The sequence below is a fragment of the Silurus aristotelis genome (assembly GCF_946808225.1).
Source record: "Silurus aristotelis genome assembly, chromosome: 17".
Taxonomy (NCBI): domain Eukaryota; kingdom Metazoa; phylum Chordata; class Actinopteri; order Siluriformes; family Siluridae; genus Silurus; species Silurus aristotelis.
In genome coordinates, this window is record NC_139590.1 from 15,657,623 (window position 1) to 15,680,580 (window position 22,958).

General features: G+C 38.8%; 2 protein-coding genes across 4 annotated transcripts in view; one reads left to right on the plus strand and one right to left on the minus strand.

Moving 5' to 3' along the window:
• Positions 1–22,958, plus strand: part of LOC310739668 (protein HID1-like) — a 484,702-nt gene that overhangs the window by 205,919 nt on the left and 255,825 nt on the right. The gene's annotated exons all lie outside the window — the stretch shown is intronic.
• prkcab (protein kinase C, alpha, b) overlaps positions 1–22,958 on the minus strand; it is a 169,829-nt gene that overhangs the window by 41,671 nt on the left and 105,200 nt on the right. For both annotated transcript variants that reach the window (XM_083565842.1, XM_083565843.1), the window contains exons 4-5: positions 11,637–11,748; positions 10,755–10,883 (exon numbers count right to left, since the gene is read on the minus strand). In XM_083565842.1, the coding sequence (XP_083421968.1) occupies positions 10,755–10,883; positions 11,637–11,748 (241 nt within the window). The remainder of the gene's footprint in view (positions 1–10,754; positions 10,884–11,636; positions 11,749–22,958) is intronic.

Sequence of the window (22,958 nt, forward strand, 5' to 3'; positions counted from 1 at the left end):
TGAACATCCAATTTTATATTTAGCGTCGTTTTGCTGTTATAATGACACCCTTCCACCCTTCTGGGAGGGTGTTTTACTAGATTTAACAGTGTGCTTGTAGAGATTTGTGTTCCTTCAGCGACAAGAGCTTTAGTAAAGCCAGGTACTGATGTAGGGTGAGGAGGCCAACAGTGTTCAAGTTTATCCCAAAAGTGTTTAATAAGAATGAGATCAGAGCTCTACATTTGTCTGCCTCCAAATTTGTGGTAACACTTTTCCAACCACATTTATCCCAATACTTTTGTCCATATATGAATTTGTAAATACCATCTGTGGTTGCTTAAATAAAACTTGTTTTTTCCAGACTAAGCCTGTTAAAAGCACATCATAACACTTAACAAAATTTTTTTATAAGCTGTAACTCCAGATAGGGAGCAATTAGCACTATAACTGTGAAATCTGCTTATTATAAACACCCCTGAAATGTGACATTGCAACAATATGGCAATGTCCTGCTTATACAATACTGAGTGTTTTAATTATTTAAATATTTTGCATGGTAAAAAAAATGATTGGTACAGAAATGGTGTACTTGTGCAACGTTGTTTTACTTAGCTGACTAAGATGATATGTATTTTAATAATATTATGATAAGACGGTGTGGTGTGGTCAAGCATCATAGGAAAGTGGTTGTACCAGTAAGTAACAGATGACAATTTTCTAATGTGTGTATGTCTGTATCATAGAATGCTTACTTATACATATGCAGTGTTCTAATTATAATGTTTATAAAATGTTTTAATCATAAGTACAGTTATGATTTTATATACAGGGAAACCAGCATAGGTTGTCAACATCTCCCTGAGCAGCGCCGTTGTTCCTATAGCGATAAGACAATGACCATCATCCCCGTGCCAAAAAAGTCTACAGTCTCCTGTCTCAATGACTATTGTCCCGTCGCACTCACACCCATTGTAATGAAGTGTTCGAGAGGCACATCAAGACCCAGCTACCACCTTCACTGGACCCCATGCAGTTCATGTATCCTCCAAACCGTTCCAGGAACTATGCCATGTCCACGACCCTCCATCCGGCCCTCACCCACTTGGACAATAAGGACACCTATGTACGAATGCTGTTCATAGACTTCAGTTCAGCATTTAACACAATCATCCCATAGCACCGGATTGAGAAGCTGACCCTACTGGGCCTGAATACTTCCCTCTGCAACTAGATCCTGGACTTCCTGAATGGGAGACCTCAGTCAGTCTGGATCGGGAACAGCATCTCCAGCATGTTCGCCGATGACACGACTGTGGTGGGTTTATGAGCAAGAAGGACGAGTCAGCATACAGAGATGAGGTGAAACAGTTAACAGCCTGGTGTAGAGCCAACAACCTGTCTCTGAACGTTGACAAAACCAAAGAGATGGCTGTTGACTTTAGGAGAGCACAGAGCGGCCATTTCCACTGATCATACATGAATCCTTGGATAGATCCAAATACCTTGCCGTTCATCTGGCAGAGAACTTCACCTGGTCACTCAACACCAACTCCATCACCAAGAAAGCCCAGCAGCGCTTCTACTTCTTGAGAAGGCAGAGGAAAGTCCATCTCCATCCCACCATTATAACTATGTTCTACAGAGGGACTACTGAGAGCATCCTGGGCAGCTGGATCACTGCCTGGTTTGGGAACTGCCAACCGTTGTTTGGATCGCAAGACCCTACAGAGGTTTGTGAGGACAGCTGAGAAGATCATCAGAGTCGCTCTCCCCTCTATCATGGACATTTACACATTGCATCTGCAACTAAAACAGCATGGTGGACGCACAGCATGGAGGACAACCCCACACAACCCTTACACACACACACTCTTCACTCTCCTACCTTCAGGAAAGAGGTTCCGAAGCATTTGGCCCTTACATCCAGATTTTTTTCTTAAGCCATCAGGCTCTTGAACACAACTCTACACAACTCACACATACATACACGAAACTGTGTGTTACTGAACTGTTACCACCTGAACTGAACACACACTCAATATAATTTCAATTCATACACATCCATATTCAGCACCACCCATATTATATTTAACCATATTATACTGTTTACATGCTGTCTTTTCCCCTCTCGATTGCTTCTCAAATGAGGATGGGTTCCCCTTTTGTGTCTGGTCACCTCAAGGTTTCTTCTTCATAACATCTTAGGGAGTTTTTCCTTGCCACAGTCATAATGGCTGTTCATCAGTGATAAATACACACCAATCAGCTTGACTGTTAAATTCTGCAAAGCTGCTTTAAGACAAAGTCTGTTGTGAAAAGCGCTACAGAAATAAATTTGACTTGACTCTTGCTGTTTTTGCACAAAAAAATTGTGTTCATGTTTACAAGTACACTCTTGATAATAGTTTTTTTTTGCACTGTATATCATATTATACAGTATGTTTACTGTTCTGCACTTTTTTGTGTTTCATGTATCTGTCCCACACTGTCTTGTGTTGTCTGTTTGCACTGTTTTTTGTTTGGTTGCACACGATGCACTTTATGGGGCGAGGACACTTACTTTAGTCCTTAGTTTTGTGTTCTGTTATGTAGCTCTGTGTTCTGTTATGTAGCTCTATGTTATGTGATGTAGCTCTATGTTGTTTTATGTAGCACCATAGTTTTTTTTTCAATTGCCAATCACTGAACAGTTGATAACCACAACAATGATGGAACTATATAATTGTAGTGGATAGGAAAGTCTCAATATTAATTACTTTGGTAAGCAAGTGCGCTTCATCTGGAGAGACATGGGAAGGGATTAGGAGCCCAGTGTCTTCAAGTGGCGTGTGCTTCCTATTGGGACTGCCTGCAGTGTTGTTGTACCGCATGTGCACTGCGGGGATGTGTGGGGCACCACGGTATTGATTGCGTGGGTGTTCGAGGCTCTGTGGAGCGGGCATTATGTGTGGATGGCTGCCTGCGGAATTTTAACTCTGCAGAGGGGGCCCGTGGTCTGGAACTGACATTTCCTGACCAAATTGAGTAAGGATTCTCTTTTGGGTTTGATTTTTCTCAAGGTTTCTTCCTCATACTATCTCAAGGAGTTTAAGAGCCACTGAAATTTATAGTCGCAGTTTATTTAATTTTGTAAATCCGCAAAGTCCATTGTTGATAGGGTTGTCCAAATAAAATAAAATTGAAATAAAGTTGTTAACCTCTAATAGCACAGTTACTACCTTGTAAAATTACTTTCTTCACCAATATATATATATATATATATATATATATATATATATATATATATATATATATATATATATATATATATATATATATATATATATATATATATATATATATATAGCCAAGATTTGTTATACTAGTAATTCAGGATAGTTATGACTTTATTTACCTGTACTAAAGTTTAGCTATAGTTTTCTTTACCAGAAATACAGTATGTCAGTCCGCATATGGGATATAAATCAGGTTTGTTACCTACAAAAAATAATCACAGAGAAATCGTATTTTTTTGGTTTTTTACGGATTATCACAAAGTCTGCAGCAAACTGACTTAAAACAACTAAAAACAAATATGATAAATTGCAAATGTGTTATGCAAATAACTTTTCTATATAAGTTTCTAGATATTAGGGGTGTAACGGTACACAAAAATCAATGGTTTATAAGTCACGGTTCAGTACAATTCCGTTACGGTTTGGGAGAAGAAATGCAAAACATAAAATAGCTTGTCATTTTTTATTAACGCAGTTTAATATTAACATTTGTGAACAACATTTGAACAGTTTACATTTTTAAAACAATTAAACAAAATGCCTGGTTGGTTAAATAATATACAAAATATTATATTATTATAAAATAAAAATAAAATTTTATGAATCTAATTAATGCAATACACTTTTTATTATATTGATTAAATTGAGTCATTAATTAAACTAGCATAAATTAAATTGATTAAATACAATTTAATAAATAGTTTACATTTGTTAGACCCTGTTTGTCTGTGTGTGTGTGTGTGTGTGTGTGGGTGTGTGTGTGTGTGTGTTTTACATTTGGTGTGTGTGTGTGTGTGTGTGTGTGTGTGTGTGTGTGTGTGTGTGTGTGTGTGTGTGTGTGTTTTACATTTGATTTTGCATTTTATAAAGATATTGTCTGCTTAACTGTTCTGCTTATTTTAGAAAACTTTAACAAATGTCTTTATTACTTTCATCCCTCTTTCATTCATATGTGGAATTGTCAGGATTTTCTCTCTTCAATAGAACTTCTTGACATAAAATGCTTAACAATCCATACCGCTAGCATTAGCCGCTAACCAGGAAGTGGCTAGCTATCGCAAATCATATGCACCATCGCAAATCGTATTTCCGGTACGAAGTGAGTAGCCACAGTAACACACTAACTCTGCACTAACTCTAGTTTATTTTTTATACCCCTGGCATATTAAAAAAATGTGCTCAAAGTGCAGACGGAGACTAAACAAACTTGTGGTTCCTGACCACTTAATACGTTCCTGAGGGAACTCCGATTTCAACTTTGTTCCGATCGTAAAAAGGATTGCATGTACCGAAAGCCCATGTAACAGCAAAGTTTCTGTACACATACATTTACCGTTACACCCCTAATAGATAGATATTTTTAGCTGCATTGCAACACTGTTATACTGTTAATGCAAGTCATATATATATATATATATATATATATATATATATATATATATATATATATATATATATATATATATATATATATATATATATATATATATATACACACACACATACTGCTACACTGGTATACTAAGTAAGAAATCTATTGTTATGCCAGTATATTTTTTTATTGTTACAGTAATATAGTTATGCTTCATTATTCCAGAATAGCTGAAAAGTTATGACTTTCTTGACAAGTATTGCAGTACATTTTTGGCTTATTATATCCGAGATTTAAATCAGGCATGCCAGTCAAAAGAACAATGCATTTGACCCTTACCAATCTGTCAAAACTTCTTTTTTGTTTAAAACATTTTTACAATTCGTAAAAATTTTGACATCACTTCATGGTGCATTAACAGTTCAGAAATTCATCTGCGAACCGACATTTTTCATTATGACCCTGCAAAGAAGGCTAAATCTTTCTGAAAACAAACCCACAATTTCCAGATGTATTATTATTATTATGTAATCTGCCAAACATCAGACACTCTGGATCACGTCCAGTATTTACTAACAAAGCAGGAAAGGTCAAAGAGGATTCCCATGTTCAGAAAAGACACATCCTAATAACTTTTCAGCACTGAGACTGTTTAACCATGAAATTTTTTTAATAGTTTTCCATGCTTTGATTCATACAGAGCTGGAACTGCACTAAAAGATGTTGGTGCCACCCAGTGAGTATCAGTGTCTCGTGTTTAGCTCCAGAAATCTAATCTCCCTACTTTGTTTGCTCTGCATGCGTTTTGCAGCCATGCTGCTAGACTCTTGGCTCAGCAGATTAAATCAACTTTGACTCAGAGCTCTGAACTGAAAGATCACCCACTTTGCTGGGAAAAGTAGGGACCTTTAACAGGATAAGGAATGCTACCTGGGGCGGACTGAATATGTCCCCACACTGATGGGAACTGCCTTGTAACATACAATAACACATGCTGGTGGGCTGAGCATCTAGGAATCAATATTGGCGAGAGATAGCACAAAAGAAAGAAAGAAAGAGAGAAAGAGAGAGAGAGAGAGAGAGAGAGAGAGAGAGAGAGAGAGAGAGAGCTTGTGGGAGGTCCAAAATGTGTTAAATTGTACCCTTAATCCCTCAAAGCAGAAGCACTCAGAGATCTACACCCACGGCACACACAAATTCACCTCATGTCAGAATTATGCTAATTACAAGATGATGACTTGGAGATTCTACTCTACTCTTTTTATCTCTTTAATCTAAAAAAAATAAATCACTGTTTCTATGGCTACACACAAAACCCCAAAACAGATATAATAGATAAGGTTAAATGGTGGTTTACCACCATTTGGTGTTTTGTTTGAAGTTGGACTGCTCAAAAAGGAGGCTCAAAGGCCTTACAATACAGTATTCATGATGATTAAGAATAGAGATTAGAAGAAAAGAAAGTCAATGAGATAACTGCTATGTACTGAGTAAAATCAATGTCCAAGACATTACACTCCAAACTGCTTCTAACTGTAGTAGACGCTGTGTTTTATTTGTTTCTAATTTGACGGTATGCAATACCAATTGGATTGTTTTCTATGAATATACTGTACACTAGGGGGGAGTAGGGGAGATATTTTAATTCGTTATACATAAAACGTAAGTTAACAATGAAAAAAATTAAGTGCCCTGCACTGGCACCCTTAGAAAGAATGATCAATGAAGACTGTGAAAAATTGTCTTCATTGTTTAATCTTTCTTCCCATGGGCTCACCACCTGCAGGAGGGACCGTAAGGGACGGTGCTGTGAGGATTGGGCAGCAGTCGAAGGCGGGGGTCTGCTTAGACTGCTGCCCCCGCGACCCAAATTACGGATAAGCGGGAGAAAATTAATGAATGGATGAATGAATGTTTAATCTTTACAAATTCACAAAAATATTCTGCTCTCATGAATTAACTTTCTTTCGGCTTCTCCCGTTAGGGGCGCCACAGCGGATCCTCCGCACGTTTGATTTGGCACATGTTTTTACGCTGGATGCCCTTCCTAACGCAACCCTCCCCAATTTATCCGGGCTTGGGAATGGCACTGAGAGTGGCTGGGGATGGTTCCCTGACCGGGGGTCGAACCCGGTTGAGAGCGCTGCATCTTAACCACTAGACCACCAGGAGACCGTCATACCTTCATGGAGCTCTCATGAATATTAAAGAATTATTAACACAACACAGTTTTATCATAAACAAACATAAAAACTGTTTGCAAATATTTGATAAACATAAGAGTGAATTACTTTTGTAAATTATTTTGTATAAACGATGACAAGAGTTAAATACTTAAGCACTTTTTGGAGAGTTGTACAAGATCTTTGGATGTGGTAACATTACATTTATTTCTCCCCTTAATCTAGGAGACCCAAACTTGTTTCTGTAAAACAATGCCCTTGTGCACAAAACCATCTATATGAAGATATGGTTTGCATGGATTGGAAGTGAAAGATCTTGACAGCCTGCTTTAGATCTCTGCCCTCAACCCTATTAAACATCTTGGAGATTATTTAGAACAGAGACTGCACTCAAGGTCTCCTCACCTGTATTAAGTACAGTATAAAATATTAAGCAACATCTTTGGTACTTGTTAATGCCAACACTCCTACTGGATTTAGTAGCCTTTCAGGGGCATCACAAAACATTTTCTTGGCTCTGTTCCTGTTGGTTGTGCCGAACAAAGATCTCTTTAAGCAGATAATTAAGATGTTAAGGCATTTATTGAGTATCTTAAACACTAGCGAGTGCCAGAAAGGCTGACATGAGCGAAGTATCTGTAAGTTTGGACAATGAATGCAAGATGTTATCAAAAAATGACAGACTCTGGTGGGTGAGGGGGAAAGAACTGAGCATGTCTCAGTGCTCAGACTACTGAAGTGCTATAACTTGCACAATTTCTCTAAATCCGAGCATCAATGCTGACCTCAATTTAGTTTCTCATGGCTTTATTGCTTTTGTGGCTACAAGTAATGTAAAACCATAAAATGCTAAATAATTGGATGGCTAGATCAAGTGCTATTTATTAAGGTGAGGTATAATAAAGGTGGACGCAATAATGTTGAATTACATCAAATCTGCTTTGAGACTAATGTCATACTTACAGCTACAGTAAGATTATTTCTGCCATAATATATTGGCAATATACTACATCCAGGTCTTTTTTTCACTTTCTTAGACACAAATCTGGCAACTTACGAGGCTTGATGTACATGAGGATAATTAAAAAAAATATAAATATAAATATGAATAAACATACTTAAGGCATGGAAGAAAAATATATGTAAATACAGTACTAACAATTAAACTTGGTTTCTTGCTGTGTTATTTCATTTGATCAAATAATAAATAAAAAACACTGTATGTGCACAGACATTACAAAACGTGTTGGTAGGTATGTGTTTTAATTCCTAACGATCATTAAAAATATGGAAAGCAGTAATTTATGTACATATTATGGACAGAAGTATTGAGGCACTTTGAGATCTTTCTTCTTTGGTTGCTGTAACATACCATTTTTATTTTAGTTAAAGTAGGAGACCCAAACCTATTCCAACATTACAGTGAACTGTGCACTAAGTTGGCTCCAGGAACATATGGTTGTAATGGATGATCTTCAGTGACCTAGGCTCTGACCTCATCCCTACTGAGAACATTTACGATGAATTGGAATGCTGATTTCAGGCCTCCTCACCCGACATCAGTACTTGACAGTGTCTTCAAGCTTAGTCCCAAAAACATACAGGCAATTTTTGTCAAAATACCTGGCAACAAAAGTGAGTACATTCTAAGTGAACATGTAAAAACTGTGTCCAAAGTGTCAATATTTTGTGTGAGCACCATTGTTATCTAGCACTGCCTTAATCCTCCTGGGCATAAAATTCACCAGAGCTGCTGGATGTAAGACACATGGCATTTCTTCACCTTCCGCTTGAGGATGCCCCACAGGTTCTCAATAAGGTTCAGGTTTGGAGACATATTTGGCCACTTCATCACCTCACCTTTAGCAAGGCAGGTGTCATCTTAGCGGTGTGTTTGGAGTCAATTTTATGTTTATGTTCTTTTACAGAATGTCACAATACATGTTGGAATCCATGTTTCCCTCAATGAACTGCATCTCCCCAGTAACAGCAGCACTCATGAAGCCCCAGACTATGATGCTACCACCACCATGCTTAACACAGTTTTCATGGTACTCCTCACCAGGGTGTCGCCACACATGCTGGACACCATCTGAGAGAAACAAGTTCTCAGTCTCATCAGATCACAGGACATGGTTTCAGTAATTCATGCTCTTGGACAGGTTGTCTTAAGCAAACTGTTTGTGGGCTTTCTTGTGAGCCAGCTTCAGAAGAGGCTTCCTTCTGGGACAATGGCCATGCAAACCGACTTGCGGCGTATGATCTGAGCACTGACAAGTGGACCATCCACTTCTGCAATTTCAAAAGCAATACTGGCAGCACTCATGCGTCTGTTTTTGGAAGCCAGATTCTGCACCTGACATACAGCACAAGGACTCAACTTCTTTGATTGACCCTTGCGGGGCCTGTTCTGAGTGGAACCTATTTTGGAAAACCTCTGTATGACCCCGGCTGCTGCACTGTAACTCAGTTTCAGGGTGCTGCTGATCTTATTATAGCCTCGGCATCTTTGTGGAGAGCAACAATTCGAATTCTAAATCCTCAGAGAGTTCTTTGCCATGGGGTGCCATGTTGAACATCCAGTGGTCAGTATGAGAGAATTGTACTTAAAGCACCAAATTTGAACTGCTAATAGAAGATACACAAATGTGTACGGTTTTGTCGAGCAGACAAAAACATGAACATGATGAATAGGACATGTGGCTTTGCATGGGTATTTGGTACAGCTATTTAGACAATAATGGCTGTATGTTGAGTTATTTTTAGGGGACAGTAAATCTGTACTGTTATACAAGCTGCATACTGACTATACTGACTGTAAAATATATCCAAGTTTCATTTCTATAGAATTTTCTATTGAGAAGATAATCTAAAACGGTTGCTAAAATGTAAGGGGTGTACTCACTTTTGTAAGATACTGTATACCAAGGATTATGTGTCTAATAGATTATGAAGAATTAACTTTCTGCGCATACTATTTTTACCTGTGCGTTACAAAAGTTACATAAATTTTGCAGTGCTTTTTGCTTAAATGTTAAATATGAATGTTAAAAAGGTGGAAAAAAAACCAAAATAGCCTGCCACTGAGTTGCATTTATACTGCAGAAAAACTACTTTTTTGCTTAAAATGTAAAATATCTAAAATATGCTTCTTTAGTTTTTTGCCTTGTGTGCCAGTCTTGAACAATCCGATTTAAAAAAATTTATCAACTGATCACTTATACAATTGATCAGTGTATAATCCATCAAGGGCTTCATCCAACATTCCGGCTTCACTCTTAAAAGTTAATATGGATCATGATGTGTTTTTCAAACGCAACAGGAGAGAATGGCAGTCCGACACATGTTTTTCATTCAGGGTTGCAGAACAACCCTGAACAAGCCCAAACAACTCCACCCTGCCCTGTACCATGTTCTAGATTGTCTGCGATCTCGAAATATCTTGCTTTAGTTTGTATCATATTATTGATAAATTGAGTTGAAATTGCTATACACTTTAGGACATCATATTTAATACTGTAAGATTTTGATTACTACACTTTATAGGATTAAAAGAGTAGAGAAAATTCATAAATAAGTCATTTTCTAAATTTTTTGCTAAATAAAAAATAATTAATGGCATTTCACTTTTTTTTTTTATTGCAACACTAAACAAAAGAACACAATGTACTTGAACCCCAAATCAAATCACATCTTAAAATATTTATTTATAAACGTATTATTCTGTTTGTGCTGGTTTTAATTCTGTATTATGCTGCCATTTTCTATTTAAATGAATCCTTTCTTTTCACAGATCTCTGTGTAGCCTTAATGAACAGGTTTACAGCTTGACAGCAACAGCCACAGACTACAGAGACATTGTTTAATCTCAATCACAAAATCAACGTTCTCTGACCTTTACCACTAGCACACACAGTTGCAGATGCACCGTGGGATGCCCACCTGTCACGTGAAGTTTGTCTCCGCTGACCTCAATCTTGAGAAAGAGGCGTCCTCTTCGCTCTTTGTGGTCTGTTCCGCACAGGCTTGGCACATTCATCACACACTGCTTATGTACATTCATATCACATGCTGAGGAACAGAAAAAGAGAGCGACAGAGAAAGACAGAAAGAGAGTAAGAGGGAAAGAAAAAAAAGAGAGAAGGTAAATATCATGATTTAAGTGTAAAAAAAAGAAGGAATACGTAGCTTATCCTTGCAAACCTGTATCCTTGTAAATGCAACATTGTTCTTATTTTCCTCTAACAACAAAGTGTTCCATTCTCTGCATACCAGCACATTATATTTTTAAGGAATTAAAGAATGGCAGCCCATCTTTTCCCCTCTAACCTGAAGTTACAAAAATTAACAGTTACAAAATGACACTGGAGCCTCCTTCCATATATATAAACCTGTGATATGCCTTGCAGCCTCCACTTCAGAAAATACAGAAAATAAATCAGCCCTTTTTGATTATTTAGACATTGAGAGTATGTGCACCTGCCTGACTAAACCCACACTCTGCAGATGACAAAAAAGAGCAATACTTATATATAGCTTTGTGTGTCCACATAATTGTATTGAAATAGGTGTACATTTGTGTTAGCATATCAGCATGCCTGGATGGCTTGAATGGTAATGGATAACTGGCAGCAGACAATAAAGATAGCCAACAGGCAGGGTAGAGGAGGATGCAGCCTGTAGATAACTTACACAATAGAAACCTGAGCATTAAACACTGGCGCTGGAATATCGCATTCATCACAGGCGGTGGCACATTGCTGGCTTTTTATTGCTGCTGCAAATGTGTATGGATTTGTAAAGGCTGTGTGGGGTTTCACTCACTGTCACATTTCATCCCCTGGTGGATAAGTCCATACAGCAGAGAGCCACAGTGATCGCAGAAGGTGGGGCTGCCATAAGTGTGAATCTTGAATTTGTGCTTGCTTCTTGGATCCTGTGAAGACAGAGTAATAAAGATGGGCATTATTTTTATCAAGCCATTCACACATACCTGGGTGCGCTTTCCATTATTCTTGTTGATTATTAATCTCATCTAGTGTTGGAACAGTATACTGGTATAACAATACAGGATGATAAGGTGCTCCGAACGAGTTTTACCATTATTATTATTATTATTATTATTATTATTATTATTATTATTATTATTATTGTTATTATTATGTTAAGCCAGTATAGATAATGACGCTTACTTTTATGTCCAATTTCTAATCTAAACTATCCATGAAAAAAAAAATTTTATATAAATGAAATGAAAATAGAATTGATATACAATAAAGCAGTATTTACAACAACATATCTTTACAGGAAGAGAAAAAAAAGAAAAAAAGAAAAAAAATTTAAGCAGCCAACCTCTTTTTACACTATGGACCAGTTTAAGCTTTAAAAAATGTTGGGGGTGGTGGGAATAATTGGGGGTCAGAAAATTGTTATTACTGCTAAGAAAAAACGTTGGTCGTGAGCTTAGTCCAAACCTCCAAATCCTCCTAAGTTGTTCTCCAAACAATAGAAGAACTGGTGGAGCCTTCTTTTCATCATTGTTTTTGAAACACCTGCCACGAAGTAGTTTCTTCAAGTGATGGAAAAGGAAGAAGTCACTGGGTGCGAGGCTGGCGGAGTAGGGGGGATGATGCAAAATTTCGTACCCTAAGTCATTCGCAAATTTCACCGTTTCGTGAGCTGAATGGGCTGGAGTGTTGTCATGAAGAAGTCGAACCCCCTTCGTGAGCATTCTACGACGCTTCGGTTTTGATCCTCTAGCGGCATCGTGCGGAACTAAACCGCAGGTTTTTTAAACAAGGTGAAATGTTCATGAAGGTACTCATTTTCGAAGACATAATTTAGGCAAATATTTCCCATTTGTTCATATGATAATACAGATTTTATGACCACCTATCATATGTACAATATACACAACCAGGCATAACATTATGGCATTATAACATTATGATTGGTAAGTAAATAACACTGATTATTTCTTTATCATGGCAGCTGGGTGGGATATATTAGGCAGCAAGTTTTGTTCACAAAATTGATGAGTTAGAAGCAGGAAAAATGGGCAAGTGTAAGGACTTTAGCGAGTTTGTCGAGGGCCATAATTGTGATGGATAGACAACTGGGTCAAAGCATATCCAAAACTGCAGCTCTTGTGTGGTATTCTTGGTCTGCAGTGGCCAGTATCCAACAAAAGTGGTCCAAAGAGCGAAGGCTGGCCCGTGTGGTCCGATCCAACATACAAGCTTCTCTAGCTCAAATTGCAATTTACATTAAATTGCCAAAGTGCATCTTAAAAGCAACAGCATAGAACAAACAAACCTACAAACCAAAGCGTTTTCTTAAGTGTGCCATATGTACATTTGGATAGTGGCTGTTAAAGAGCTAAATATAAAATAAATAAAACAGCTTCATACCTATCGCCTATTTTTATTTTATTGTAAGAACTACATGTAAGACAATTATTACAAGAAATACTTGTTAATAAGTATAAAAACAAACAGAAAAAATGTACAGTAAATCTATTAATATCTATTAATCTACAAAGTGGATCTTCAAATAAGACACTCCCCTCTTTTTTATTTAATAGCAGATAATACATATAAACAAATAATCATCTAATTTGTCTAATATAAGTGTGTAAATGTGCTGTGGTGGGACAATAAAGCACTCCCACAGTGTGTGCAAAATGGAATTTCTATTGAATCATTAATCTTAGGGTTAACAGGATTAATAGGGATGACAAACTTCTAGTAAAGTAGCACTAGTAATCTGTATGAATATTAATTATGAATATTATTATATATTTTCTCTGTACGGCAATTTAAAGTGTCCAGTCCCAGTAATCTGTTTCATCCATAAAAACAGTCTGCTACCATAGTTTAGATCTGCAACTGTCATGAACAATATAGCATTAGAGTATCATTGTTGATAACCTCACTAATGATTTCTTCCTCATGCTACTTCAAGGAGTTTTTCCTTGCTACTACCACCACTGACTAGTCATTAGGAATAAACTTACAGATTAATTTATGATGCTAAAATTTATATTTGCAATCTATCTGTATTTATCTCTGTAAAACTGCTTTGTGAAAATGTCCATTGTTTAAAGCTCTATACAATTGAAAATAATAATTGATAATAGCACGCTTCAAGTGGTGGAAGAAAACCAGTGTACATGGAGGAAGCCAAAGTAAATATAGGAAGACACAAGATGCTTACTTTGATTTGTAAATTAACATCGGCAGCTTGGCAGTAAAATAATTTTAAAGAGAGGATCATGAAGAGTCAAAGGATGCTGAAGGATTAGAATAGAAATCAGAATTTTCACAATGCTATTCATCATCAATTGTTTTTTGTGGTGCAGGCTTGTGTGTCTGGAAAGGATTTGTAATTCTGTGTCATTGTTGAATCATAAGTCATATTGCCTGTATGTGCATCAAAACAGTTCCTGTAGTTCCCTCAAAAATTGTTAAAATATAAAATATGAATAGAAGTTTGTGGACACTTGGCCATTAGATTCACATCAAGTCAAATCAAGTCAAAAAGCTTTTATTGTCATTTCAACCATATACGTTTTGCTGACGTAGTAAACATTGAAATGAGACAACGTTTCTCCAGAACCCAGGTGCTACATAAAACAACATAGAGCTACATAACACAACACAGAGCTAAGAACTCAAGTAAGCTGTCCTAACTACATAAAATGCATCATATGCAACCTAGTGCAAACAGTGCAAGACAAAAGGCAGTGCACAAGACAAAACTAGAAGCACCATTTTGAATCCAGAAAGGCCGCAGCTTGCTACTGATGCAAAACCATCTTGGATCCTATTTTGCAAGATCATCTCTAGGTTACGCATGTAACCGTGGTTCACTGAGGGAACGAGACACTGCATCAACAACGATTTGGCAATGCTTGAGATTGCACATCACGTGTGCAATCTGTCCAACGGAGAGGAAGCTATAAAATGCGCATGCGGTGAAGCTGGCACTAACTCTGAAAAGAACAGGAAGCGCCTCAGGGATGCAGGGATTGTGGATTGAAGAAGCAATGTCTCGTTCCCTCAGGGAACCAGGGTTACATACGTAACCTAGAGACGTTTCCATTCAGGACCTCGAGCTGCTTCAACAAAGCTTTAAGAAAAAGAGTCCAATCACGCCATACTGACCAGTCCCTGCCTAGTGTGGATGGGCACAGCTAGACCGAAGGATGGAGGAGTCAGAAGTGACACTAAGGTCAAGGGTATAAAACCTGATAAAGGTCAGGGGGGTGGACCAGCATTGCAGATGTCTTGGAGTGTGACTCAAGAGGACCAGGCCGTAGAGGCCTCTACACTCCGGGTAGAGTGAGCTCTGACCCCGAAAGGAGTGGGAACACCAGAGGTCTCATAGGAGGATGAGATGGCACCCACAATCCACCTGCTGAGGGTCTGCTTGTTTGCAAAAAGCCTTTTTTTATAGGGACTGTAGCAGACAAACAGCTGCTCTGACATCCTCAACAGTATCTAACGTACCTGACACAGTCGGTTTAGCTTCTCCTGGACAGGGGCCTGCAGCATAACAGGTTGTGGAGGAAAAAAAAAGGGCACCTCAGGGAACTATACATGTGGGGTAGAGAAAGGCACTGGCCATGCCTGGGGTGAACTCCAGGAAGGACAAGGCCACAAAGAGAACCAGTAGGTCCACGACCCTCTTTAGGGAGGAGATAACCAGAAGAAAGGCAGTCTTGACTGACAGAAATCTAAGGGCCACCTCAGCCAAGGGCTTGAAGGGGGGCTTGGACAGAGCCTCCAGCACAATGACCAAGTCCCAAACAGGAACTTTGGGTCACGTCCTATGCCTCAGCTTTCAGGTGCTGCGCAGAAAACGTGTCACCAAGGGGTGCTTGCCAGTGACTGCTCAGCAAGCAAAGCACAGTAAGCCGTGATTGCAGACACTATACCTGGAAAGTGGAAGGAGACATCCCTTAGGTGAACTGATCCTGTAGGAACTCCAACACTGAACCGACTGGGCAGTTAACTGGGTCCAATTGTTGGTGCTCGCACCACAAAAAAGAACAGGTGGCATTTAGTGGCATATGACCTCCTTGTGAAGGGAGCCCTTTTCTACAATGCGGGACCCATTGAGACACGTCTGGCAGGCATTTCCAGGCTGCCAGGTAGTCTCTTAAGGGTCTGCCTGAGTGGCTGGAACAATGCCCTGCAGCTGTTGGGGATTCCTGAGAGGCAGCTGGGCTTCCCCTATCCGCTACAGGACTGGGCTGAGGTAGAGGGAGGCACTCGCTGAAGGCCCTGTAGCATGGATCATGGCAGGGGTAACAGACTAACCTCCTGAGGGCACTGTGGAGGGACGGGCACCATATAGTGTGGTGTAAGCTGCCCCCCTAACTAAGACCTCCAACTGTCAGGGTCTCTAAATTAGGAGCGTCACCCAGAGCCCCTGGCAGGGGAGTCCGAGTGGCGACGCTTTGTTTTTGGGCTTTGCGGCGGCTGCTTAAACCGAGCTGGGGCTGAGCCCACTGGAACGCTGCAGACTGCTTCTTAGCCTGCTGAAGCCTGTTGACGACAACACCCACCGCATCCCCAAACAAGCTAAAGGGGGCTGACTTTCTGGGGCTACTAGGGCTGACCCGCTACTGCGTAAGCCTTGCCTACGATTGCCGAAGTGGACTGCAAGGGCTTAGTGGGCAATACCGGATCCTTAAGGGTTAATACTGCAGCGGGGGAGAGATAGCCAGCTGGTGTCTCTTAAATCCGGGGCATCGCCCCATAACCGTTCTCTTTTATCCACACTACGTTAGTGTAAAGGGAGATATTAGCGGTGAATAGGTGGGCTGAATATGGGCTGCTATGGGATCCGGACACCTCAGTGTTCAGATCAGGGAAAAAGCGCTGATGGTGTGGAGGTAGTGCCTCCGCTTCTCTTTCACCTCCAGGAGCTCTGGCTGGAAGGAGTCAGTGGGCTCGCTAGTCTCCATGCTCTCCCCCTCCTCGGAGGAAGAGATGTGGAGCACTGCCCTCCCTCTACTGGGGGAAGAAACCACCAAACTGCATGCTTCTGAACCCAAAGAAAGGTTGCTGGATCCACACATGATTCAGAGCATGGACAACGCGGAATTGTTCCCAAAGCATTGTTGATGCAGATCAAGTTCCTGAAAGGGAACCAAGATCGCCATCTTGGATGCTTTTTGAACATTCCATTAAAAATTTTGTTCCCCTTTACTATTATAACAACCTCCAGTGCTTGTAAAGATTTGTATTCATTCAGCCACAAAAGCATTAGTAAATTCAAGTACTGATATGGATTGAGGGGGTATGGGGTAGGGTCAAGGTTCAAGGTTTTTTATTGTCAATGCCACCATATTTGCAGACATCCAATGTTTACATTGTCAGTACAATATAAAAAGTTTGTATAAGAATATCAGCAGTCAGTGTAATATAGAAACAGATTACAGCAGTGTATTTCTAATAAATAGATGTATATAAACCAAGTGAATGTATCTCGTAAACATCTGAATGACTATACATCTGAGTAAATGTAAACAGTGATTTTGTTAATATACAATTATACATCCAAATATATGTCAACAATTTGTAAGGTGCAACATACATACAAATATACCTAAACATACTGAGTTTTGAGTATAAAGACATTTGTAAGGTGCAAGATAGCGATACAGTCAGCCTTCCAATTCATGCCAAAGGTGGTGTTAATTGTTTAAATCACAGCTCTATAGCACCCCACTCAAGATCTTCCATTTCAACCTATTTAAACCATATCATCATGGAGCTGGCTTGGTGCACAGAGGTATTGTGATGCTAGAACAGGTTTGGGTCTCCTAGTTCGAGTGACAGTAAAATGTAATTCTTAATGCATCCAGAGATCCTATACAATTATGTTCCTCTAACTTTGTGGTAACAATGTAGAGGAGAACCACATAAGGTTGGAAAAGTTAGGTGTCCAAATACTTATTTTTATATATTGTATGTGGGTTCCCAAAATCCATACCTTGATGTCAACATTATTATAAATATTTAAAGAAAAGAAGCAAATTCATGCATGGCTCAGCATCCAGTAATAAACATGGATTAATAACCAAGTCATACATAACAATTTGCCATTATGTCATTCCACTGTCTAGTTTGTGACCAATAACTCCAGCTATTGCAAAGAAGCAGAAAAAAGCCCCACAAGACTCTGGCTTTTAAATCGCTACTAAATGAGACGCCGGCGAGGGCAGCCTTTGAGGAAAGCCGCAGAGCTGACTGTGATCGGCATGGAGTGAGTCACCAGCGGAGAATTCCGGAAGGCTCTAATTAGAACGTTGGCATTTTAAATAGAATTGGCTCCTCTTTATATTAGTTGCTTACAACAAGCCCATGGCGTGCCAGGAGAAAAAGAGAATATGAGAGAGAGAAAGAGAGACATAGAGAAAGAGAAAATAAGAAAAGAGATGTATATATAATTCTCTGTCATTTTCCTGCAGACTGCTTCATTAAAAATTCAAACCCTGACCTATTCATTTTGCACTATACCTCTCGTTCTTTTATATGAGGTCTATATCTTTTTTTAAGAACCCATATCGTATTTTTTAATTATTAATTTCATTCCTTCAATGTTTGTCTCATGCTCACTGGCAGTCTCTCATTTCTGAGGATGAGTTCAGGGAAATTCTAGCTTCTTCTGGCAAGAATCAACAGCACACACACTGCCAGTGACCACCAGGAGCCTATTACCCATCTTCCCCTCCTTGGCATTATCACCAACCCCCCCTTCTTTTCCCACCAGCCACCATAAACTTAAATACTCTCTAACTATATCACTCCCACTTTCTTCTTTTCCCCACCTACACATTCCCTTTGTCGACATCTTAATATCTCTGGCTTCCTCTACTTCTCCATGTTCTTGTTTTTTCTTGTCTATTATTGTTTTATGTTTGGTGTTCTTGGTGGTGTTTTTTTCCTAGTTATGAGTCACAAGTATATCCCTGAGAAAATAAACGGAGTATGCTGATATAAAATTGAATATATAGATATGGGGTAGAGAGATATCAAAAGAAAAAGAAAAAGCTAGAAAAAATAGAGACTGTAGAGCAGCTTGAGGGATGATGTACAGTACAATATATAGTTTGTTCTATAAGTAATGACAGGACTTAATTTTTGCTGTTGTGTTAGTTATATATTGACTTTGGGCAAAAGGGTGTAGACACCTTACCATCACAGCCATACAGTATGTGGGCATTGAATGGACACAATTAGTGTTGCAAGGTTTTTTTTTTACAGTGTTTGCTAATCTTAATGTATAATGACTTGTAACATACATGCACATAACCCTATCCTCCATCTCGGGAAACACGTGGTTATATGGGGATGCTTATTGTCTGATTTTAAATAGAACTACCAGATATATAACCTATGCATATGTTACATACAGCACATGGAGTACTTTAACTAGGCCTTATACAGGAAAACCTTTAAGTAGCTTTAAACAGAAATACTATCCAGTAATGCAGACACATCAATACTAATAATGTCCCGAAGTAAAATATTTATTGAGAATCACTTAAAAAATCTGAAGAGGAGCAGAAGTATTAAATGTCTGGCTGGCTGTACAGTATTCATTACACAAAGTCTACATTCTTTGCTTAAACATGCGACAGACCTGCTCCATTTAACCTCTAGATGACAGAAATACACTATTAACACAAATACATATTTTTGGAACTACCAGTTTTTTTCCTAACCATAGCTGACCCACAGCCAACACCTGCAGAGTCTTAGTCCTGATCTGTGCTATAAAAAGTTAACCAACAAGTGATGCGTCAGCAGAGACCTCCTGCTCCTGAGCCACCTGTCCCCGCACTGTCCCCTCCAATACTAGTTTTATTTAAAAAAAATTATAATAAAACCTTCTTATTGAGAATTTGGCTATTTAAAGTACCCTGCTGCTGAGGCAGATCACACAGTAAGGTAATTTTGTCTATAAATGGAATGGGACATTTCAAGGTGAATATATAAGCTGTTGTATGTCTGATCCATCCATCCATCCATCCATTTAGTTACCTTCAGTAACCACTTCATTGATTTGACTATGATGCTAGAGAACAAAAATGGTTGAAAAATATGTTTTGATTAAGTAAGCATGATTCTTGTGAGAAATGAGAAGCAACCAAGCTAGAGTCATTGTGAGTATCAGCCTGGTACATACAGTGCCATAATAATTAGAACAAAAAAGAAAGATACTAGATGAGAGATACAATTCTGTTTTAATGTTTTTAACTCTGTTATTTTTCATATAATGAAGCATTTTAATTTGCAATATCTCTTCTAAATGTCCATATTTTAAATGTAGTTTTAGTGCACAAATTTCCATGCTGACATGTTTTCTTTTTCTTTTTTCTTTTTTTCTACACTGCATGTGTGCTTTGATGTCCTGTCATTGTTTTAATTTGAAGTATTGTTCACTTCCTGACTCCCTGAGCATAACAAGGCATTTTTTTTTTGGGTTCTGATACTCCAGTTCTAATTTTGTTTCCTGTGTGGCAGAATTTTTAATATTGCAAACTGCCCATCACTTGTTCTGCCTGGCTTTTCGATTCCAAATCACGTTTTCAATTTGTCTGCCTGGTCTTCAAATAAAGCACTTAACTGCAAGTGCATCCATATCAGCACCTGGTTACAAGGCATTTTCTTTTGTCTATAAGAAGTTGGGGTAATGGGATAATCCTAATGGTTCCATTTTACATAAAATTCTTTCATACAGACTGTAAACCAAACTCAAGATCAACCCAGACACCCTGGAGCTGTAAGGCCACCTTTTGACATTTGTGTAATTTTGCAGCTCAGCAGGCAGCAAAGTACTATCAATGTCTTGGCTTCATTTTCATTTTTGTATTTCTCATGCACATTTCATGAAGATAGGCATCATGCGACTGTAATGTCATGTGTGTATTATAAGCTCTGAGATTTTTTTGTGCCCCACTGTCAGGTTATCTGCCTGAGATTTTCATGCCAAAACAATTAGCCACAAAATGTTAGATGTCACACACTGTGAGTAGAAAAGGAATAAACTGGGACTGAACATGTTACACTAAGGCCACTAGCACACCAATAACACATTTAGTGCAAATACATGTTTCCCTCCAACTTGCGATCACCATCTACGAGCAGACAACAGTGTGCTCGCAGCAATGATGTTGCCATGGTGATAGTTTGGAGACACACTACCATTGGTGCTGAAGAGGTTCATAGGGAGTGGGATGGAGGGGGACGTCGTATTCCAAACAAGGGGAAAACTCGGATCACTCATAACACAAAACAGGCGTATCTGCTTCTATAAAACAAACAGCAATTCTGACTTGCTGTCTATATTTAATATCTCTGTTATATTTACAGCGTGTGACATTAATACATTCTGACACTGTCAACATGATGCTCTCCAAACCAAACTAACACCCATTCTCATTCCCAACAATTAAATGAAATTATTAAACACCATTTGTACACGTAGGATACACCATCTGTCACATGTAAAATAAATTATCATCTTATTAAAAGCTGGCGGTTTCCAAGAATCCTTCAAAGCCTGCCTGCTGTTGCAGTGTGTACACACACAGACACACACACAAGGCATAAAAGCTCTCTCTTGTTTATTTTAGTGCCAGGCTTCAAGATACAGCCTAATGGTGTGGGAAAAATGTTCCAAAAGGAATTTCCTACAGCGGAGTAAAGCAGTTCAAATCAACATGAGTAAAATGTGTTTTTGTTGCTTTATCACACTGTGTTTTTACTTTTCTGTACAGTGATGTTATTTATTCATATGCAGTATTGAAATATCGAAGTATGCCGAAGTTTCAAATGATCACTTTTGGTACAGACCTTTTTATTTGTAAAATAAATCTGGTTTTCTAACTGAATTTAAGCTAGGGTCATAAAAAACTAAAATAAATATTTTATGTCATTTGTCACACTCAAGAAATTACCATAATTGGAATTCCTCATTGATTTAGATGTTCTGTTAATATTCACAAATTGAATTTTTTTTTGTATATTATCTTGCATGTTTTATCATGGTGTGGATGGAAAGAGAAATAGTGTAGGTGTAATTTTGAAGGAAGAGTACAGTAAGAGTGTAGTGGAGGTCAAGAAAGTTTCTGATGAACTTGAAGCTGGAGGTTGAAGGGGTGATTATAAATATCCTCAGTGTTTATGCTCCACAACTTGGTTCTGAGATGGAGGAAAAGGATTTTTTCTGGTGTGAGTTAGATGTAAGGATGGAGAGTGTACCTAGGAATAAAACATTGATATTTGGAGCAGACTTTAATGGCCATTTTTGTGAAGTGAACAGATAAAGTTTTTAACAAGATTTTGGATGGTGAGAGGATGCCTGAAGAATGGAGAAGATAAGTTTGCTGATACCAATTTTTAAGAATAAGGGAGATGTGCAGACCTGCAGTAACTACAGGGGAATAAAGTTAATCACTCACACTATTAAGTTATGGGAAAGTGTAGTGGAAGCCAGGCTGAAAGCAAAGGTGACGATCTTTGAGCACAGTATGGTTTAATGCCGAGAAGAGCACTGCAGATGCAATATTTGCTTTGAGAATGTTGATGGAAAAGTATAGAGAAGGTCAGAAGGAGTTGCATTGTGTGTTTCTGGATTTAGAGAAAGCATACGACAGGGTGCCAAGAGAGGAGTTGTGGCATTGTATGAGGAAGTCATACAAGGTGGCAGAGAAGTGGAGGGTGGTTCAGAACATGTATGATGACAGTGTGACAGTAGTGAAGTGTGCAACGACAGACTGGTTCAAGGTGGAGGATGAATTGCATCAAGGATCAGCTCTGAGCCCTTTCCTGATTGCAGTGGTGATGGACAGGTTGACGGACGAGGTCAGACAGGAGTCTCCCTGGACTATGTTGTTTGTGGATGATATTGTGATTTGTGGTGAGAGTAGGGAGCAGGTTGAGAAGTCCCTTGAGAGGTGGAGGTACGCGCTGGAGAGAAGGAGAATGAAAGTCAGTAGAAGTAAGACAGACTATATGTGCGTAAATAAGAGGGAGGGCAGTGGAGTGGTGCGGCTGCAAGAGGTGGTGAAGGTGGGGGAGTTTAAGTACTTGGGATCAACAGTGCAAAGTAATGAAGAGTGTGTTA